The following is a 16,378-nucleotide window of genomic DNA, read 5'->3' on the forward strand; positions in this document are numbered from 1 at the left end:
GAGGGGAGAGTTTCCTTCCAACTACAGCCTTTAACTTCCCAAAACCACAGTCTGATGATCAGTTGTCTCTCAGCCATTTCCATAAGCTGGGTATGAAAGACTTGCTCTGTCCTGGTAACCTTTGCATTCATTTTTAAACGGTGTAGAATGATAGACATGGAACAAGACAATAGAGCTAATAGGCTAATAAAATTTGTGCTTTCATACAAACCTTGCATATACTGAGCTCAGTAATGAAACACTGGTATGGTAGATTCCATCTCGTTTCCAACCTGAAAACCAGTCGCAGCCAACTTGAATATTCCATCAACTTCAACACCAGTTTTCATTTGGATTTCTGCTTCTAAATGTAACACTTCAATATGGTCATGAAATTAAAGATAAAAGGTAGTGCTATCTTTAGAGCGTTTATTCACCTTTTCTGAACCCTTTGAAGATGCTTCTCCAAAGGGTCCATTTTACAAGCTTTTACATGGTAGTAGCGGTAATAAACTGAGGTTGTTTGCCTAGTGGTTTTGTGGAAATGCATTTAGATATATCTATACATACTAGCAAAATAGAAAGCTTTTGGAAATGTTCATTTTCCTAAAAGTCACGGGATGCCAACGATATGAAAACATCTGTGAGCTCAGAATGAACAAATGGGTGAAACTTAAGAAAAACATTGGCTTTATAGACATAGGAACAGGAATTCCTTGTGAAGTACCTACATCAACTTCATTTTACTTCATTTCAGTCCCTCTCTCCCCATGTTTCTCAGCAGTTCCTTCTTGCATACTCAAAAGAAGGTTTTCTTCCTCTGAAATGGAAAAGGGAGATATTGTCCTCCTTGTCACTCCAGCTCTTTCCCCACTCTTTTTTTCCAAACTAAGTCAGCAGAAATGAGACAGGACTTTCAGCACTTGTGCCCAAGGCAACGCAAAGCTGGCAGGTACCAACCGAGTGCACAGAGACAGTAGTGGAGGTCACAACCTCACATGAATCCAGGACTACATCGCAAATTGCCTGCAATGAGATTCTGCTTCAACACAGGTTTTGTATTGGCAACATTGAAACGTGCTTATCTCATCTTGCCTAGTGGAAAACTCCTGAAGTGAAACCAGAAGTAACTCTTTCATTCTCATTCACTGCCTTTATTAATGGTTCTGTCCATGTTAACATTCCCAGAAGATGCAGCCAACAGAGAAGAATTTCCTGACAATTAGCTTGTTTCCCAACATTTCTGATCTTGCAACAAACCAAACTGAAGAGTTATTTCAACTGGCTGGGCTGCAACACAGGTCTTTTTTTCATACACATTTTACTCTTGGGAATGAAAAATACTTTCTGTTTTCAACCTTCTTTTTACTAGCCCAAATTGATTTCCTTTGGTTGCTAACCATCCAACCAATGCAATGTGATTCTGAGTCACAGAGAGAAAAAGAGCAGGGTGGTGGCACACACATCACCTCTCCCTACCCTCTGCTATACCGTTACTCCAAGCACACTTTCATTTTCAATACTGATGTGACACCAAGAACAGTCCTTCTTGGCTGCTACAAGACCGCTCACATGCATAATATTTGCTAATTGCTACCCAAAACATTGTTCTGTTTTGCTGCTGGTGAAAGATGCATCATCCCTACAAGGATACACATTGTCATCTAGACATTGCACACAGGAGAAAGCATAAATTATCAGTATTAAACCAGCAGGTTGCCTACAGTCTGCCCTAGCAAGACAAAGTGAAAATCTAAAATATTTTCCATGAGATGCGCTGGTGATTATCGACTCATATTGTGTGTTGGTTTTTGGCACGTTATTGCTTGGCTTCAAACACATGCCTGCAGGCCTTCTGGGCCCACCAGGCAGCATCATCGACGTTTTGTGGTTTGTCTTTGCACTCCTATTTTCCTGGAATACAGAAGCACAGTGCTCTGCTGACCAGTACAGTTTTCCCAAGTATGCTCATGCTGTTGTTCAGATGCATCCACTTCATAACTTGCCCATCGGTGTTTTGTGGTATGTATGTATTGATGAAATCTTCCTGGAAGAAAGGTAATCGTTTGGGGTGGGGCGGGAGGTGCAGGTGGACTGGCTGGTGAAGACTCACAGCTGGAAGCAGCTGCAGGGAACCAGAAGAGATCTCCCATCCCTCATGAAGAAGAGTTAATTCCCGTGCTGGCCCAGCCCCCTGCTCACTCAGTGCCAAGCCCAGTTTGATCTCAATAAAGCAACTCATACCCATAAGCCAGAAATATTTTGGAGAGCTTAAGCTAAAGGATAAAGTTCATGGAAAGTGGTGAATGTGCAATAGCCATTTATTCTCCTCTGGCAAAAAATATAACAATGCATTTATATATTCAGACTGAGCGTATTTGTAAGGGGACAGTTCAGAGTAAGCTGGCTCACAACGCTACAGTGAGGGGGACACGGGAAAGGAGGACGCGAGCTGAGCCAAGAGCCACTGTTTCACGGGAAGACAGGCTGGGCAGCAGCTGGCGAGGGAGGGGGCAGAAGGGAGGCAAAAGGAGCAATGCAAAGCTTTGGACCTGGACAGGACACAGCAAACACTGCAGACAACTCAGGGAACCTCTTCAGGGCTGACATGGACACAGCGTGGGAAGAGACACCGAACTTGTCAACTAACCTCACCTAATGATACTGCCAATATTGATCCCACAGAAAATTTCACATGAAACTCACATCTCTGCCACTGCTAGGAATGGGATGGAAAAAATAGTATTAACAGAAAAAAGGTAGGAGAGTTTCCTCCCAGTAGGCAGAGGTGGGAAGACACACTCTAATGTGGCACTTCAGAATTAGCAATTCAGCATCAAGTGGGACAGGACTTGACACAACATACAGAAATGGAGCAAGGACGTGCCATGAACTCCCTAAGCATATACCAGAGGAAAACCAGGAGTAAATTCAGTACTATACTTAGGGGCAACACCTTTCACTGATCAAATTATTGTATCTTACAGTATTTTACCTCTCTGCGGGGGAAAAAATTCCCCATAACAGCTGCTTTGAAGGCTTGGCAGTTGATATACTAAAAAAATTGCTAAATAAAAGGGGACCACCTCAGGTCTGCTTCAGACAAAAAAAAAAAAAAAATAAAAAAAAAAATTCAATACTCATTTACACTGTGTAAACCTGTAAGATTTACAGAGTAAGTTGCAAGAGTAAGATCTACAGAGTAAGTCAGATGCGTGGTACTAGAGACAGAAATAAATTATCGTCATGATTCATGAAAAATCTTTAATGGAATAAAAATAACCCCTATTTTTAACTCTAGTACTCTGCAGGATTACAATATCCAAATCCTCACTGCTTTGCAGGATTGAAAACTAAATTTTCTACAAACTGCAGGAGTTCCCCAGCCTCCCATCATGAGCTCTAGTGGACAGAATAAAAAGCTAGTGGGAAACACATTTCCCAGGTTGAAAAACATTATTAAGGTGAGAAATGTGACCAACATACATTTGAGGCGTTATTGTATAGCACAATTCTGGAGAAACAGTGACTAAGCTACCTTTTATTAGCAGTTTCTACACCTTTTCTAACATTAGAAATACAGCAAAGATTGTCTCAAGACATCAGTACTTCTGTAAAGTAAATGTTTCAAGTTAACAATATAATGGTTTATAATATAGAGAGCATTAGGTAAAACAAAATACGCACAGGCTAAATAAATGGTATTTGGTTTATGAAAGGCAGCAAGAAAAGCACCAAAATACTGCACAAAAAAAAAGTGGAGTTGGCTAAGGACTTAAAAAGAAAAAAAATCAGTGTAACACACTAGACGTGGGCTCATGGACCCAGATGCAGGGGATGGCCGGCTCCTACAGGAAAACGTTGTTGTGCATCCCTGGAGAGAGAAAAAAAGATCCATACCACTTTAAAGAGTGATTGAGAGCAGAGGTGCTCAGCACCACGGGAGGCTGGAAGCAGGGGCTGCCCACCCCAGCTGAGGAGCCAGAACGGCCTGCTGCTTTGGAAAGACTTGGCTGGAGCACCCCGGTGCAACTAAGGGCACCGTCCCCCTGGACGCGGGTACATCTACCGATGTGCTCCCTCGTGCCTCGCCTGCCCTGGGTGCGTCGCCTGCTTATGCTCTGCGTGGCTGACGCAGGACAGAAAAAGCCTGCAGAACAGATCCCTCTCACCTCCCCTTCTAGCCAGCAAAATCCCATTGACTTAACTTCTCCCAAAGAGATAATCCTTCAGCCTTGATCCTCCCTCTTTGCCTGGTCCTCCGTGTCCATGGGAGGGGAAGACCTGGCTCTCTGGGGCTCACATGAGAACAGTGCCCCATGGCATCAACAGGAGTGGGACCACGTCCATCGCCTTTTTGTGGACTTGCCCCAGCATGGGCGTCTCACACACCAGGAAGGTTGTTTTGCGTTAGGTCTTTACAGCTGCTGAACCTCAGTGTCACCTCACCCAGCTTCCCACAGCCCAACCCTTTGTGTAAGACCTCGTGATGCACACAAGTAATTTCCCGTAATAATTCTGACAATCCCTCTGCTTCTTGCTTTTTCAGAAGGTGCTGCTCTCCCTGCAGCAAGGTGGCAATTTAAATTTGTGCTTTTACTAAGTACCTAGCTTTTCATCTGACAGTAGTCGGGATGGGGCACAATGTGGCAATACACCAGCTGTGGCAATAATAATGGCATGACGGAGCATGTGGCTACTCAGAAAACAAAGGGGAATAATTTTCCACTGTTGCTGCATCATAACCCCAATAACACAACTGGACAGCAGGACTTGAGACTTGAGGGGAGGGATTCTTGCTACCACCACAGACATCTACGCACCCCCGCAAGCCACATCAGTCTAACACAGACGAGGGAGCAGGTCGGACGCAGCAATTAGGACGCCTAAAATTCTGCAGCATGGACTGGAACACGTTGTGCTGCCTCCCTTTCAGTTTTTTATTTGAGGATGTATCCGAGGAAATGGATTTCCGGGTCTGACTGTTCTGAGCCCGGATCAGTTTCTCGTGTTCCCGTATTTGTCTCTGTAAGTGGTTCTGGATGGCAATTCCCAGGGATTCCGGATCAAGAGAAGCACCGTAAACCTCCCACGTCATGCCCTGCTCATCCCAAACAACATCCCTGACGTGTTTGGACTGCTTCACCTGCACTTTTGCCTCCATGGCCGGGGTGGGCTGCTTTTTGTTTTCCCCCAGGTTCGGCAGGGCCTGAGCTGAAGCAGAAGGAGTCGCTGTGTGAAGCTTGCGCCCGGGCTCCTTGGCCTGGAAGCCTTGCTGCTGGGGAGCTGCCGATGTCTCCACAGGAGGGGTGGCATGTGTGGAGCTCACGCTCAGCTCGGGCACCAGCCCTGCCTGCAGGCTCCGGCTGCCAGCCATCTGAGCCCGGCCAGTGTCCCCCTGGCCTCTGCTCTCCTCCTTTCCACCTGCATCCTCTGAGCACGCCTTTACGTGGACAGCAGCAGGTTGGCTGCTGACATCCATCCCTCCTTTAGGATCAAGCACCACCGAGCTTTCTTCCTTTGGTTTTACCACAGATTGATTAGCAATGGCCTCCTCTTGACTCGCACCCTTACTTTGCACAGGCTTTTGCTCAGAGCCGCCCAGGACCTCCTTCTGCTCAGAGCTGCCCAGGACCTCCTTCTGCTCAGAGCTGCCCAGGACCTCCTTCTGCTTGACTTCACTGCCTGTGCTACAGAGTAAAGGTAACCGGTTGCTTGCCACATCGTGGACAGGGTCTTGCACATTGTTCCTGGATCCTGGGAGAGCAGCAGCAGAAGTGGTGCTTGGTTCACCAGCGCCAGACCCAGACTGTGCTGGAGTTTGATTACTGGAGTCAACTGCAAGCTGCTCCACAGGGATGGGCTTTGGTGGGACTTGAGCCTCCACTGGCAGGCCAGCAGCATCCTTGCTGTCGCGGGCTGCACCGATCACTGTAGTGTTACCCACAGATGTCCCTTGGGAGGAAACTGCTGAAGGGGAGGAGGGAAGAACAGGTTTTGCATTATCTGCTGCCACTGGGGACACGACGTCAGACTGGAGCCCAGGCAGTTTGATGGGCTGCGTTTGGGCCGAAGCAGTCACAGCCGTAACAACAGTTGATTTTGACATGATACCAGGAGAACACAGAGACTTCTGTTGTAAGGATAAACTGTCAGTAGGTGCAGACTGGCTCAGCCCCATACCTCCTCGGTAAATTACGTGTAGTTCTTCCTCCTCCTCTGGAGGAGCATTCCCTTTTAAGAAGGCAACAAGGATGCTGGGGCTGGTGGAGGCCGACTTGCTTTCCACAGCAGCCACAGCCTGAACCTCAGCATCTCGCCACGTCCTGCTTGCTGCTTCCTGAGTTAAAGACCTGCTCTCTGGCTGAACTGTCATTGTACCCGTTTCTCTGAATTTGGAGAGCTGGGGGGGGCCTGGGCTCCCCGGCTCGGGGTCTGTGTTGTGTACTGGATGCGGACTCCGGTAGCTCGACGGGGCTGGTGCCTCACTGCTCTGCACCACTTCAGTCTTATCTGTGGGATGCAGCTGCGTGGTGCCTGCAGCCCTGCGTTTTGCTTCCCAGCTAGCCTGCAGGTCTCTCCCCAGGTCAGCTTCAGTGTGCCTTGCTGGCGAGGCTGGCTGACATGCAGCAGAACCAGTTTTTTCTGCTCCCTTGTCTTTTTCCCCTCTTTGCAGAAGGTTTGCCTGAGAAGTATGACAGGACTCATTACCCCTGACAGGGTCGCCCGGGGAAGAATAATTTAACACCTCAAGTGCTGGCTGATTGTCAGTCCCCTGAGGTTTCAAGGCAGAGTCATCTATTTGTGTCAGGGAGCTTGCTTTTGCCTGGCTGCCTTGCACAAACTGCCGGGAGCTCTGGGGGGCTGGCATCATCTCTGGCCCCTGCCCCACCAAGGGGGCTCCTACCGCAGTGGGGGCTGGTGCTGCTGGTCCCTGGCTGCCTGCTGCCCGGGAGCAACTGGCTGGCTCTACGGCTGCAGGACGCCCCTCCACAGCTTTGCTGGCGAGCCTGGAAGGAAGGGTTTCCTGCTGGCTAGCATCGTCCTCGTGGCATTGCTCGCACCTCTGTGCGCTGGCAGCCGCCGTGCATTTCAGGTCGAACAAGCAGGCTCCAGCAGGGCCGGTCGGTGTGCACGGAAAGCCATTGCTGGCCCTCTCTCCTCCGCTGGGTAGTTGGGGCTGGTGCTTAGCAGACTGCAGGTTTCCCAGGTGGTCCTCCTCTGCAGAAGCTGTGACCAGGGAAAGCTTGGCAGATCTCAGAGGATCTGGTACAGTCCCCATGAACTGCCTGTGAGATGTGGTTTGTCCTCAGCTTCTCCTTGGAGTTTTCTTACTGGGTGGTGGGTACAACAGGGCAGGCTGTTGGTGACGGGTTTCCTGTAAAGCTAATCTGTTAATGAAAGAAACAACAGAGTTAGCAGCAGTCAGATTTAAGAAGAAAAAGTACCCAGAACAGATAGATTTTGCGGCTTGGAGAGAAATACTTGCAGGTAAGGGGGAAAGTGAAGCACCTCATTTGCCTATAAGTCACATAGAAGACAGGGATTTCAAGGATCTCCCAAGTCCAAGGTCTGGATTGAGAAGACAATACTAGGGACAAAGCCACAACAGCTGCCCTGTTGTTGATATATTAATGAAAACATAATGACATGCCAAGAGAGGGAAAAAAAAAAAAAAAAAAAAAAGACATGCAAGCAGGGATGAAGGGGAAGGGGTGCAGACTTTGTGTGGCAGTTTGAGGCCACAAAATAAGCTCAGTGTGATTAAAGCCTCTAGCAAGCCACCTCTGGAAGGAAAGGTGCTACCTCACCTGTTGTGTCTATGTGAAGAACAGGTCTGATTCCCACCCCTGTGACGTGAATGAATCCCACACCTTCACTGAGCACCAGCTCCCCTTCCTCCTCACGGGCAGCCCTCCTCTAACTCCACTACCATCAAAGCCATGCTCACAGCGGGCAACAGGTCGGTTCAGACTGATGTGGATGAACCCAAACCCCACTGGCAAATGGAACACCGAGGGATGACAACCTGTTGGGTGGTACAGATAAACACCAAGAGTAGCTACTGCACTGTACCGCACCAGGGCTGTGCACATACTTACTGCTTTCACATTTGAATCCTTTGAAATAATTACAAGAAAGCCAGCTCGATTACTAAATGGAGGCACAGATGATATAGAAATCAACTTACAAGCAGGTGATATGAAACTGCAAGGGGAACGCTGCAGCACCACAGAACAGTAGGGGCCCATGCCATAACCAGTGAAATACTAGGGAGGGATTTTAAGTCGGTGGAGCAGAGTTATCCAGGTGGAAGTCCAGCCAGGACTGCAGAGAAAACATCACTTCCAACAGGAGGCAATCTCCAAATGCACTCCTTGGCTGGGCTTTCAAAATGACTTGGCACTGCCTGACTTGGACCCTGCTGGAGGGCAAGGGCTGGATCCCTGTCAGTGTCAGCACAGTGGTAGTGGTCAGTGATAAAATCCCACCCCAGCCTTCTCCTAACTGCAGGCGACCTATGCTTGTTTAAAAGACTTTCCCCAGCTTACGCTGCTAGCAAAGCACAGGCATGAGATTTGGGAGACACCCTGAACATTTAGTTTTTATGTTAACCAGAGGGATGAAACTGGAAAAATCATCGTACCTCCGTGTGCCCACGTCCCTGCAGGCACACAGTAGGGTCTCCTTTGCAGCATTACTTGGGAGACACTGCTAGGAAGAGCTATGCAATCACTCAGCTGTTCCAGACCCTCCCTCGCCCAGTAGCAAAATCAGCAAAAGCCTTTTCCAGAAACACCCCTCCTCTCCTTCTCTCAGCCTGAATAGCAACAGTAAAACTTCCTTAGCTTCTTTAAAATTAATCCTAAATTTCAGCACATTAGGCTACTTAGAAAGAGAGGAGAAAAACGCTCAATGAAAGGAAAACTAAACCAAATACAGCGAGTCTATTTTTCTAAGAAAAGGAAAATACCACAACTAATTCATTAAGCTTTAAGTCTTCCCGATACTAATAGTTTATTATTTTTACACTGTCTCTTTGGGCTCTGTCCAACCACAGATATACACAGTCGGCTGGGTTAAGCCAGTCCTGGGGAACAGTGATCCTGATGCTGGAGGATCTGCAATCACCCCAAATGGCCTTCCAGCAAGGCTAACGATCGCTAAGCTTTTTGAGAAGTACTGAGGTTATGTAAACCAGACTGCAAATCGGTGGAAGTTTGTGTCCACCTACAAGATGCCTTCACTTCATTTTGTGCTCGCTTTAAAGCCAGCCAACACAGCCCTGAAGGACAGGAGAGCCGTTCCAAGTTCACGCTGTTGTACTATGAACGTCTAATGACCGTGAGGCGAGGAGCAGATGGCTTTGGGCATCTGTTTGTCTAAATTCTGTTACTCTTCTTTCCTTTTCCAAATATTGATGCAAACCAAACCAGTATATACAATTGGGCAGGTCACATGTTTTTGTGTTTTTTTTTAAGATCCAGAGTTTATTTAAGAACAACTAAACACATAATGGAACACAACCAACCCCTGTTTTTAGGATGAGTCGTACTACTCAGCAAACAGTTTCAGGAGAAATAAAGATGGCAGAGCAAATCTGTTTGGCTCTTCACTACACAAAACCTGGGAAAGGCAATCTGCATTCCAGAGCACTGTCTTTAACTCACACCCAGTCAACGGGGGAATGATTCCTAATTTTTCAGTTAAGTGAATTAGTTCTGATCTGAACCCTCACATGAATTCTCCCCATCTGTTTAAGTGGCTCTTCACCAGCATCACTAGGAACACACATTTAAATGACTGCCACATGTGATAATTAGAAGTGATTCTATTACCGAGCAGTTGACACACAATGTCGACAGAGGAAATTCTGCCCCCAAAACCCCACGTAGGTCTCTTCTCTGATGTGGGACCCCAGAGCATAACCCAGATATTTCATGTGACCCTTTAAGGGACAGGGTCATTCTACTGCCTGGGATGACTCCGAAAACATGTTAGTTTATGAGAATAAGGTTTTTATAAAGACTTTGTTGTCATAGTCATATAAGCTACTTTCTTCTTACACTCTTCACTAAACCATCCTAGTGATGGGAGCCAAAGGCATCACAGTAGTCTACATAAATGCAGTAATTTTTGACAATGCTCTTTCTTAAGAATGAACAAAAATCAGAATGAAAGGTATGTCTTACACAAGAGAAAACCAATCAAACCCAACTAACTACAGAACTGGAAAGGCATTTTTATTATTGGAGTCTTATTTATGATAACTGTCTCATTTTTATTATTGGAATCCTATTATATAGGAATGAAGAACAATGCTGGAACCTGCGGGCAACACTGTTCAACTGCCAAGACAGTGAGGATTCAAACCAACAAGCAACATTACAAGCAGATATCTAGAAGAAACAGAAATACAAAATTCAGTAGCAGGCCAAAACCCATGTATCAAAACAAATCAAGATTGCTGATGAATTTTTCAAGTGTTATACGCCTGACCTGGTGCAATCATCCAAAATTTTCTTTTATCAGGAGGTGAAATTAGTATCTCTACAAAGGCCAAAATCAATTTTTATTAATAAGAACAGATTTTCTACCCCAACACAGTTCTCCTTCGCCTTAATCTGTCAGACCAAATCAGTCTGCCTGACTGTGTCAATCTTCACACAGAATTTTTCTGGACCTTTTTTCAACAAGAAGTTTCTAACTTTGACAAAGCCTATGTTTGGCTTATATGGTCTGGGGGTGTCCCTGCATGGCCAGCAGACCTTCATGGACTCTTGTCACTGAGCAGGTCTTCTTTATGTGCTTTAAAAACAAAAAAGCAAAAACCCCCAAACCACTAAACCTCAAGAAGTTTTGAGGCCACTCAGTGCTGACAATACAAAGAAACTCCTCTTTATTTCAGTAACAGCTATTCCCCAGTAAAACAACACTTCAAATTTCCCTCTTGCTGCTTATGAGAACATCAACAAAACCAGAAAGTCTGCACATTTGATAAAACAAAACAAAAAAATTCCAGGAAATTCCAGCATAAGATTCTGCCTCCCATTCCCTCTTGAAAAATCCGAAAAGCTACAAAAGCACAAGCATCTCCACCGACCCTCAATTTTATAAAGAATTTTAAAACAAATAATGAAAAAATTAAAAAGAAGCTCCCAAACTAAGCAAGCATCCCCTCCTCAATTCTGGAATCTCACCAGCTTTCCATTCCTTGAGCCCCCCATTCTTGGAGCCCTCTCCTCACCTGTTTTTCTACAAATGTAAGAACTGAACACCTGCTCTCAACAGTTCTAATCTCATCGTATGTTCTCTGAGATCATCGTGAAAATCATCATACAACTGCATGGGTTAAGAACACAGATAAACATCTGTTGAAGCAGAAATTCAGCCTCCCTTCTTGCTCTTGATCTAAGGAAAAGACAACGGCATGCTTTAACTAGACCACTGAACATACAGAACATGAAGCACGTTTCTTTAAATTTTAAACATACACATGCACTTGAATCCTCCTAATTATGCATCCAGTGGTTCTTTTCCCATCTCATTAAGTTGCTGTTCTCTGTAAATACAGTAACTTCCTAGTTAATGTTGAAGGGTGTTTGTTATTCTGTCTGTGTGTGAGAAAATCTGCTTCGTGGGTTATTTTCTCTTAATTATCTGGGGGATCGAAGACCGGCACTACAAAGGAAGGACAGAGCAAACCAAGGACATATTCCTTAAAATACAAAAAGAGGCTGCCCGAAGACGTAAGATCCAAGATACACAGCTTCCATCTTTCAGCATGCCTTGGGATGCTGACAGGAGAAAAGGACCTTTATTTGTACAAGCCTGCTCACTGGAAGTCCAGCAGACTCATTTTAGTATTAAAGCCAACACCACCAAACAAAACCCCACAGCCCCTCCTAAAACCCTTCCCAGCACCTGCACGAGAAGCACTTGTTAACCATCCATGATGCATGCTGCGGTATTAAAGCAGCTGAAGCTGCCAACCGAAGGCACGGACAGACCCGAGGAAAACCCAGCTCCTGCCAGGGTTCTTGGGATACAGCCTGGCTCCTTCGCTGGACCCTGAGCCTCTTCCTCCTGGATGCTGAGGCAGAGCCTGCAGTGCCCAGCAGCTCTGCTCACACAGGTACCAAGACAGACTGCTGAAAAAGTGGAAAAGATGGAGGGCAAAATGGGAAGTGAGTCCAAAAGGAAAAACAGAGGGTAAGTACTGAAGAAAAATATCAGGGTCTCCTTGTCCTTGCTTTGTAATGGTAATACACAAACGAAAATTGGGTGAAAAATCAAGGGCAAGATGCACTGCCATTTTTTGCCAAGAAGAGGTGACTGCAGATCAGCCTAACAGCTACTGAAAATTTATCTAGCAATATTTTGTACGAGCTGAAGAAATGTATTTTTCTGGTTGTTGACTCTCTCATCTTGCATCGTATAGGCTTTAACTGCAAAGCGCAGAGCACGGGAGCTCCACTTTAGAAAGACAAAGCTCAGTTTAACCTCCTGCCCACAACCTGCAAATGAGAAAATGGGTTAAGCCAGTCCCACCGAACGGCAGAGCAGCCTCTGGGCCTAATCCAGAGCAAAGCAAACTGCTTTGCACCTTCCAGCATTACGCTGAGCTTTTGACAAAGTTTAAGTACACACTTTAAGTAACCTCACTGTGAATGAAACAGTCTACTCAACTAGATGCAAAAGCAATTCTGATTAAATAAATTTTAAAATCTAATATTTGCAATATTTTCTCACTGCAGCATGCAGACAGCATTGCCAGGTTTTGTTTCTGCAGGGAGCTTTCAGATGTGTTCTCTTTGTATCTATGCCCTCTGTGCTCCCTAGACTTTTTGCTGAATTCCTGGGAGTCCAGAAAGTGCAGTGTCCAGCAGGCTGCAGAAAAGGCTTGCTGAAATGGGATCTCTCCGAAGTGCTCTCAGGTACTTAGCAGTGAGCACAAGGGATCATCCATCTGTAATTTTGGTATTGCAGTGCTAATCCCAGTTTATAAGCAAGCATGTTACTCCATCCCTAGCATAACCTCAGGATTGTCAGAAAAATCAGTACTGGCCTGAGCAGTTTAGACTGGTATACAGAGAATCCATGCAGGCAGGGCTGAATCAGATTTGGGGTACACCTCTGCTCTGGCTTCAGGCCAAAGGGTGTGAACCAGTCCAAGTCCCACGGCTGCCTGAGTGCAGGACGGTGCTGACAAGCTCATCTGAGAGCCTGGGCTTGGGAGCTTGCGCAGAACCTCACCCCAACACTTCAAAATGGTCCAGAGATGCATGCGCTCCTCAGCAGCCACCCAGGAACAAACGTGTGGGAATATCTGCCGCTGGCTTTGAATAGGCAGGCCCATAACCACGGATGCATAAAAACTGTGCAGTGACCAAGCCTGATTCAGCTCTCCTGCTGGCAGTAGGATAATTAGTTACCCTTCAATCAGAAAGATGTCCATCCAAAAGGAAGTACGGCTGCAGCCCTGCTCTGGGCGGGTGTATTCTAGCCTGTGCTCCATCTGCTCCCTTGGGCAGTGCCTGTTTTGCCCCAGCCAGGAGACAAGCAGCGACCACCGCATCCAGTGCCGGTGCCTGTTCACGGAGCCCTGATGGGAGCCCAGGCACTGTTAGCAGCACCACGATGTCGATTTCCTGCATAGGCGTAAACTTCACTCCTGGTTGCAGTTTGGTTTTAATCTCTGCCAGCAAGTCATTGTATCAGAAGAGATCACGTTACCCTTTTCTGTGCCCTGATGCGTACAGCTACCACGGTCACCAGTGACTTTCATTCCGAGGTTCCCCAGCACCAAAGCTGGGCTGGCTCTGCTGACCAGGTCACTGTCCTCTGGCCACGGCCAAAGGGAGCACGCTGGCACGTGCTGCGGAAGTGCTGCAAGAGCAGCTTGTTTTCATGGGAGTAAGGACCAAACAGTTACGGATTTACAGGTGCACCACGGTTTTTGCAACATTCTGTCAGGTTTCCAGAAGGAAAACAGGGTTGCTTTGCACTCCAACACTCTGAAGTGAGGAAAAACAATATTTAGGAATGGTAGAAAATACAGTCTTTGAAAAGATAGCTAAAAATCAACATTTGGAAAGGAGGCTGATAATCCTGATTTAAATTAAGAACTGTGGTATCATCTGTTGCCACTGAAGTTTTGAGCCTTTGGAGTTCACCTCCTTCCCACAGATTAAAAGCCTTTTCTGGGGGAAGCAGAGATCCTTGCGTAGTCGCAGCCTCCAGAATCTCTCCAAGGAGCCCAGCGCATGGTCAGAGGGGGGTGATGTGGGAAAGAACCACAGGAGGGGTGGGTGGCAGCTTGAACACCTGCCACCTCCACACCCTTCTCCAACACTGTCCCCTCCTCTGCCCCACGCCCCCGTCCTGCCCCTCTACCTTCCCACTCAGCTCATGCTCTGCTGTGCTCCCGAGTGTCCCCCCTGCCAGCAGAGAGGGGTCTCAGGCAGCAAAGACAGAGTCTCTCTTAGCACGCTTCTTCCCAGGGTTCCAATGCCCTGTAAAAAGGCTTTCTTCAGCAAGGTGTCCAAGTATGTGGAAGCCCCTGCTGAACACCAGGCTTGCTGCAGAACACCGCCAAGAGCCTGTCAGCCTTCCTCCTCCAAGGTGAAAGGGAAGGATAAATGGCTTTATGAACAGATAAATCAACCAACTACACCAACCGGCAGCCAGCTGTATCAGCTGCACAAGCTACAGCGACATTCCTACCTCACATCCTGGGCTACCCTAAAGGGGATGTGACATGGATAAAACCCACAGGGATACGTATTTTGCCTTTTTTTTTTTTAAAAAAAAAAGCACGTTACTCTGTTTAGCCTTATTCTTTATCAGTGCAAATTTTTATTTCAGTATCTGACACTGGAAGTCATTTTTAAGGAAATGCAGCCTGACTTCAAGGGTAAGCCAATTGCAGGAGGAACATCTGTACACACACTCTTGATGTGCACAGGAGTGGAAACCAGCAACCTGCTGTCCACATCAGGCAGGTGACTCCATTTCATACAGCTCACAGCCACATTACTTCAACTTATTATTGAGTAAAAACAAGAAGTGGTGTTAGAGGGCTGTGAACAGGAGGGTGATACGGACCTTTCAAACACCACTTTCACGTTTGATGTTGAAAGCAACAGAATTGTCTATTAACCAAGTGGGAATTTCATTCCTTATCTGTCCCACTATCTTCTTCTGTCTGATAAAAGCATGGTGAAATCTAACCCCTCATTAATGCATTTCATGCAACTGAATGCATTTGAACGTTGACAGCTGACAAACAAAAGCCCTGTTTTTCAAGAAGGCAGTTTAACAATAGCCCGTAATAAATACTTTTCTCCTACACAGAAATGCCAACGTGACTTCATTATAAAGCAGGGTGTTTGTCTTTAGGGGTGAAAGCATAATGCTGGCTTAGTGCTCATGCAATTCTTGCTTTCTGTGCTAAGACTCTCAGTTGACTAGCAGCAACCAGGATGGTGAGGTTTATGTAGACATCTCCAGCTACTGGGAGCTGGACCAGGACCAAAATCCCATTTTGTGTGGCCAGGAAAACATAACTACTGCTGAGTACGTGTGTATTGGAAAGGGTCTCTCTATGGGGCAAAGGATGTTACCTACTTCTAACATGCTTTCAGATCCTCCAAAGCAAATTTCCAGAATTTCACAATGACCTTCTCCTTAAGAACATTCCCCCAGCGCGCTGAATGCACTCACCAAGTGACTGAAGCAGCCCCAGTAGTGGTGGCAGCACTCTAGATAACTGGGACTCATTTGCTGCTGAGTAACCATATTATCAGTGTCCAGAGAAGTGTGTTGTAGCAGCACTTTTTTTTTTTAACCAATCTTACAAGTAAGGAAATTTTGTCTTGAAAGAGCTGATAGCAGGAGGAATGTCTTTTGCATAAGGTAAAACCCAACAACAACGTTTAACTCTCATGCACCATCTGAAAAATTAAGTTCTCCTCATATTATTTTAATGAAGACGCTGGGCTTAGTATTAGAGAAGGGAATAGTTCTGTACATAACAGGCACCTGGCAAAGGACATATCCATTGACATATACAGGCATTATCCTAACAGGAAAGAAGTACTCCAAATGGCATGTAATTAGAGAAGGAGGATGCAGAGCCTAACCAGTCATTACTCTAACAGAAATTTGCCATAGCGTGTGATTAACCTAAGAAAGGCATGATGATGATCTCACCATGTCTGTTCTTGCCTCCTGGCTATCAGAAACACAACTATTGTGAATAAAGAGGCTGGCAGCTGAAACAGCTGTCGCCATGGCTTTTGAAAAAAAAAAGAAAAGAAAAAAAAACCCCACAAAAAACCCCAGTTAAAAATATCTTGCCTTCTTCCTGCCGCCACCTCAGCAGTTGCTTCCTGTT

At 46.2% G+C, this 16,378-nt stretch overlaps 1 protein-coding gene across 4 annotated transcripts in view; it reads right to left on the minus strand.

The window, feature by feature from the left end:
- Positions 1-391: 391 nt before the first annotated feature.
- GPRIN3 (GPRIN family member 3) overlaps positions 392-16,378 on the minus strand; it is a 34,178-nt gene continuing 18,191 nt past the window's right edge. For 3 of the 4 annotated variants that reach the window (XM_037379295.1, XM_037379305.1, XM_037379288.1), the window contains 2 exons: positions 5,642-7,370; positions 392-5,587 (listed from right to left, as the gene is read on the minus strand). In XM_037379295.1, the coding sequence (XP_037235192.1) occupies positions 4,817-5,587; positions 5,642-7,261 (2,391 nt within the window). In that variant the 5' untranslated portion in view covers positions 7,262-7,370 and the 3' untranslated portion in view covers positions 392-4,816. Of the gene's footprint in view, positions 5,588-5,614; positions 7,371-16,378 lie in introns of all 4 variants that reach the window. The other variant, XM_037379316.1, reaches the window with a different exon arrangement.

This window comes from Falco rusticolus, chromosome 1 (genome assembly GCF_015220075.1).
Source record: "Falco rusticolus isolate bFalRus1 chromosome 1, bFalRus1.pri, whole genome shotgun sequence".
In the NCBI taxonomy this organism is placed as follows: domain Eukaryota; kingdom Metazoa; phylum Chordata; class Aves; order Falconiformes; family Falconidae; genus Falco; species Falco rusticolus.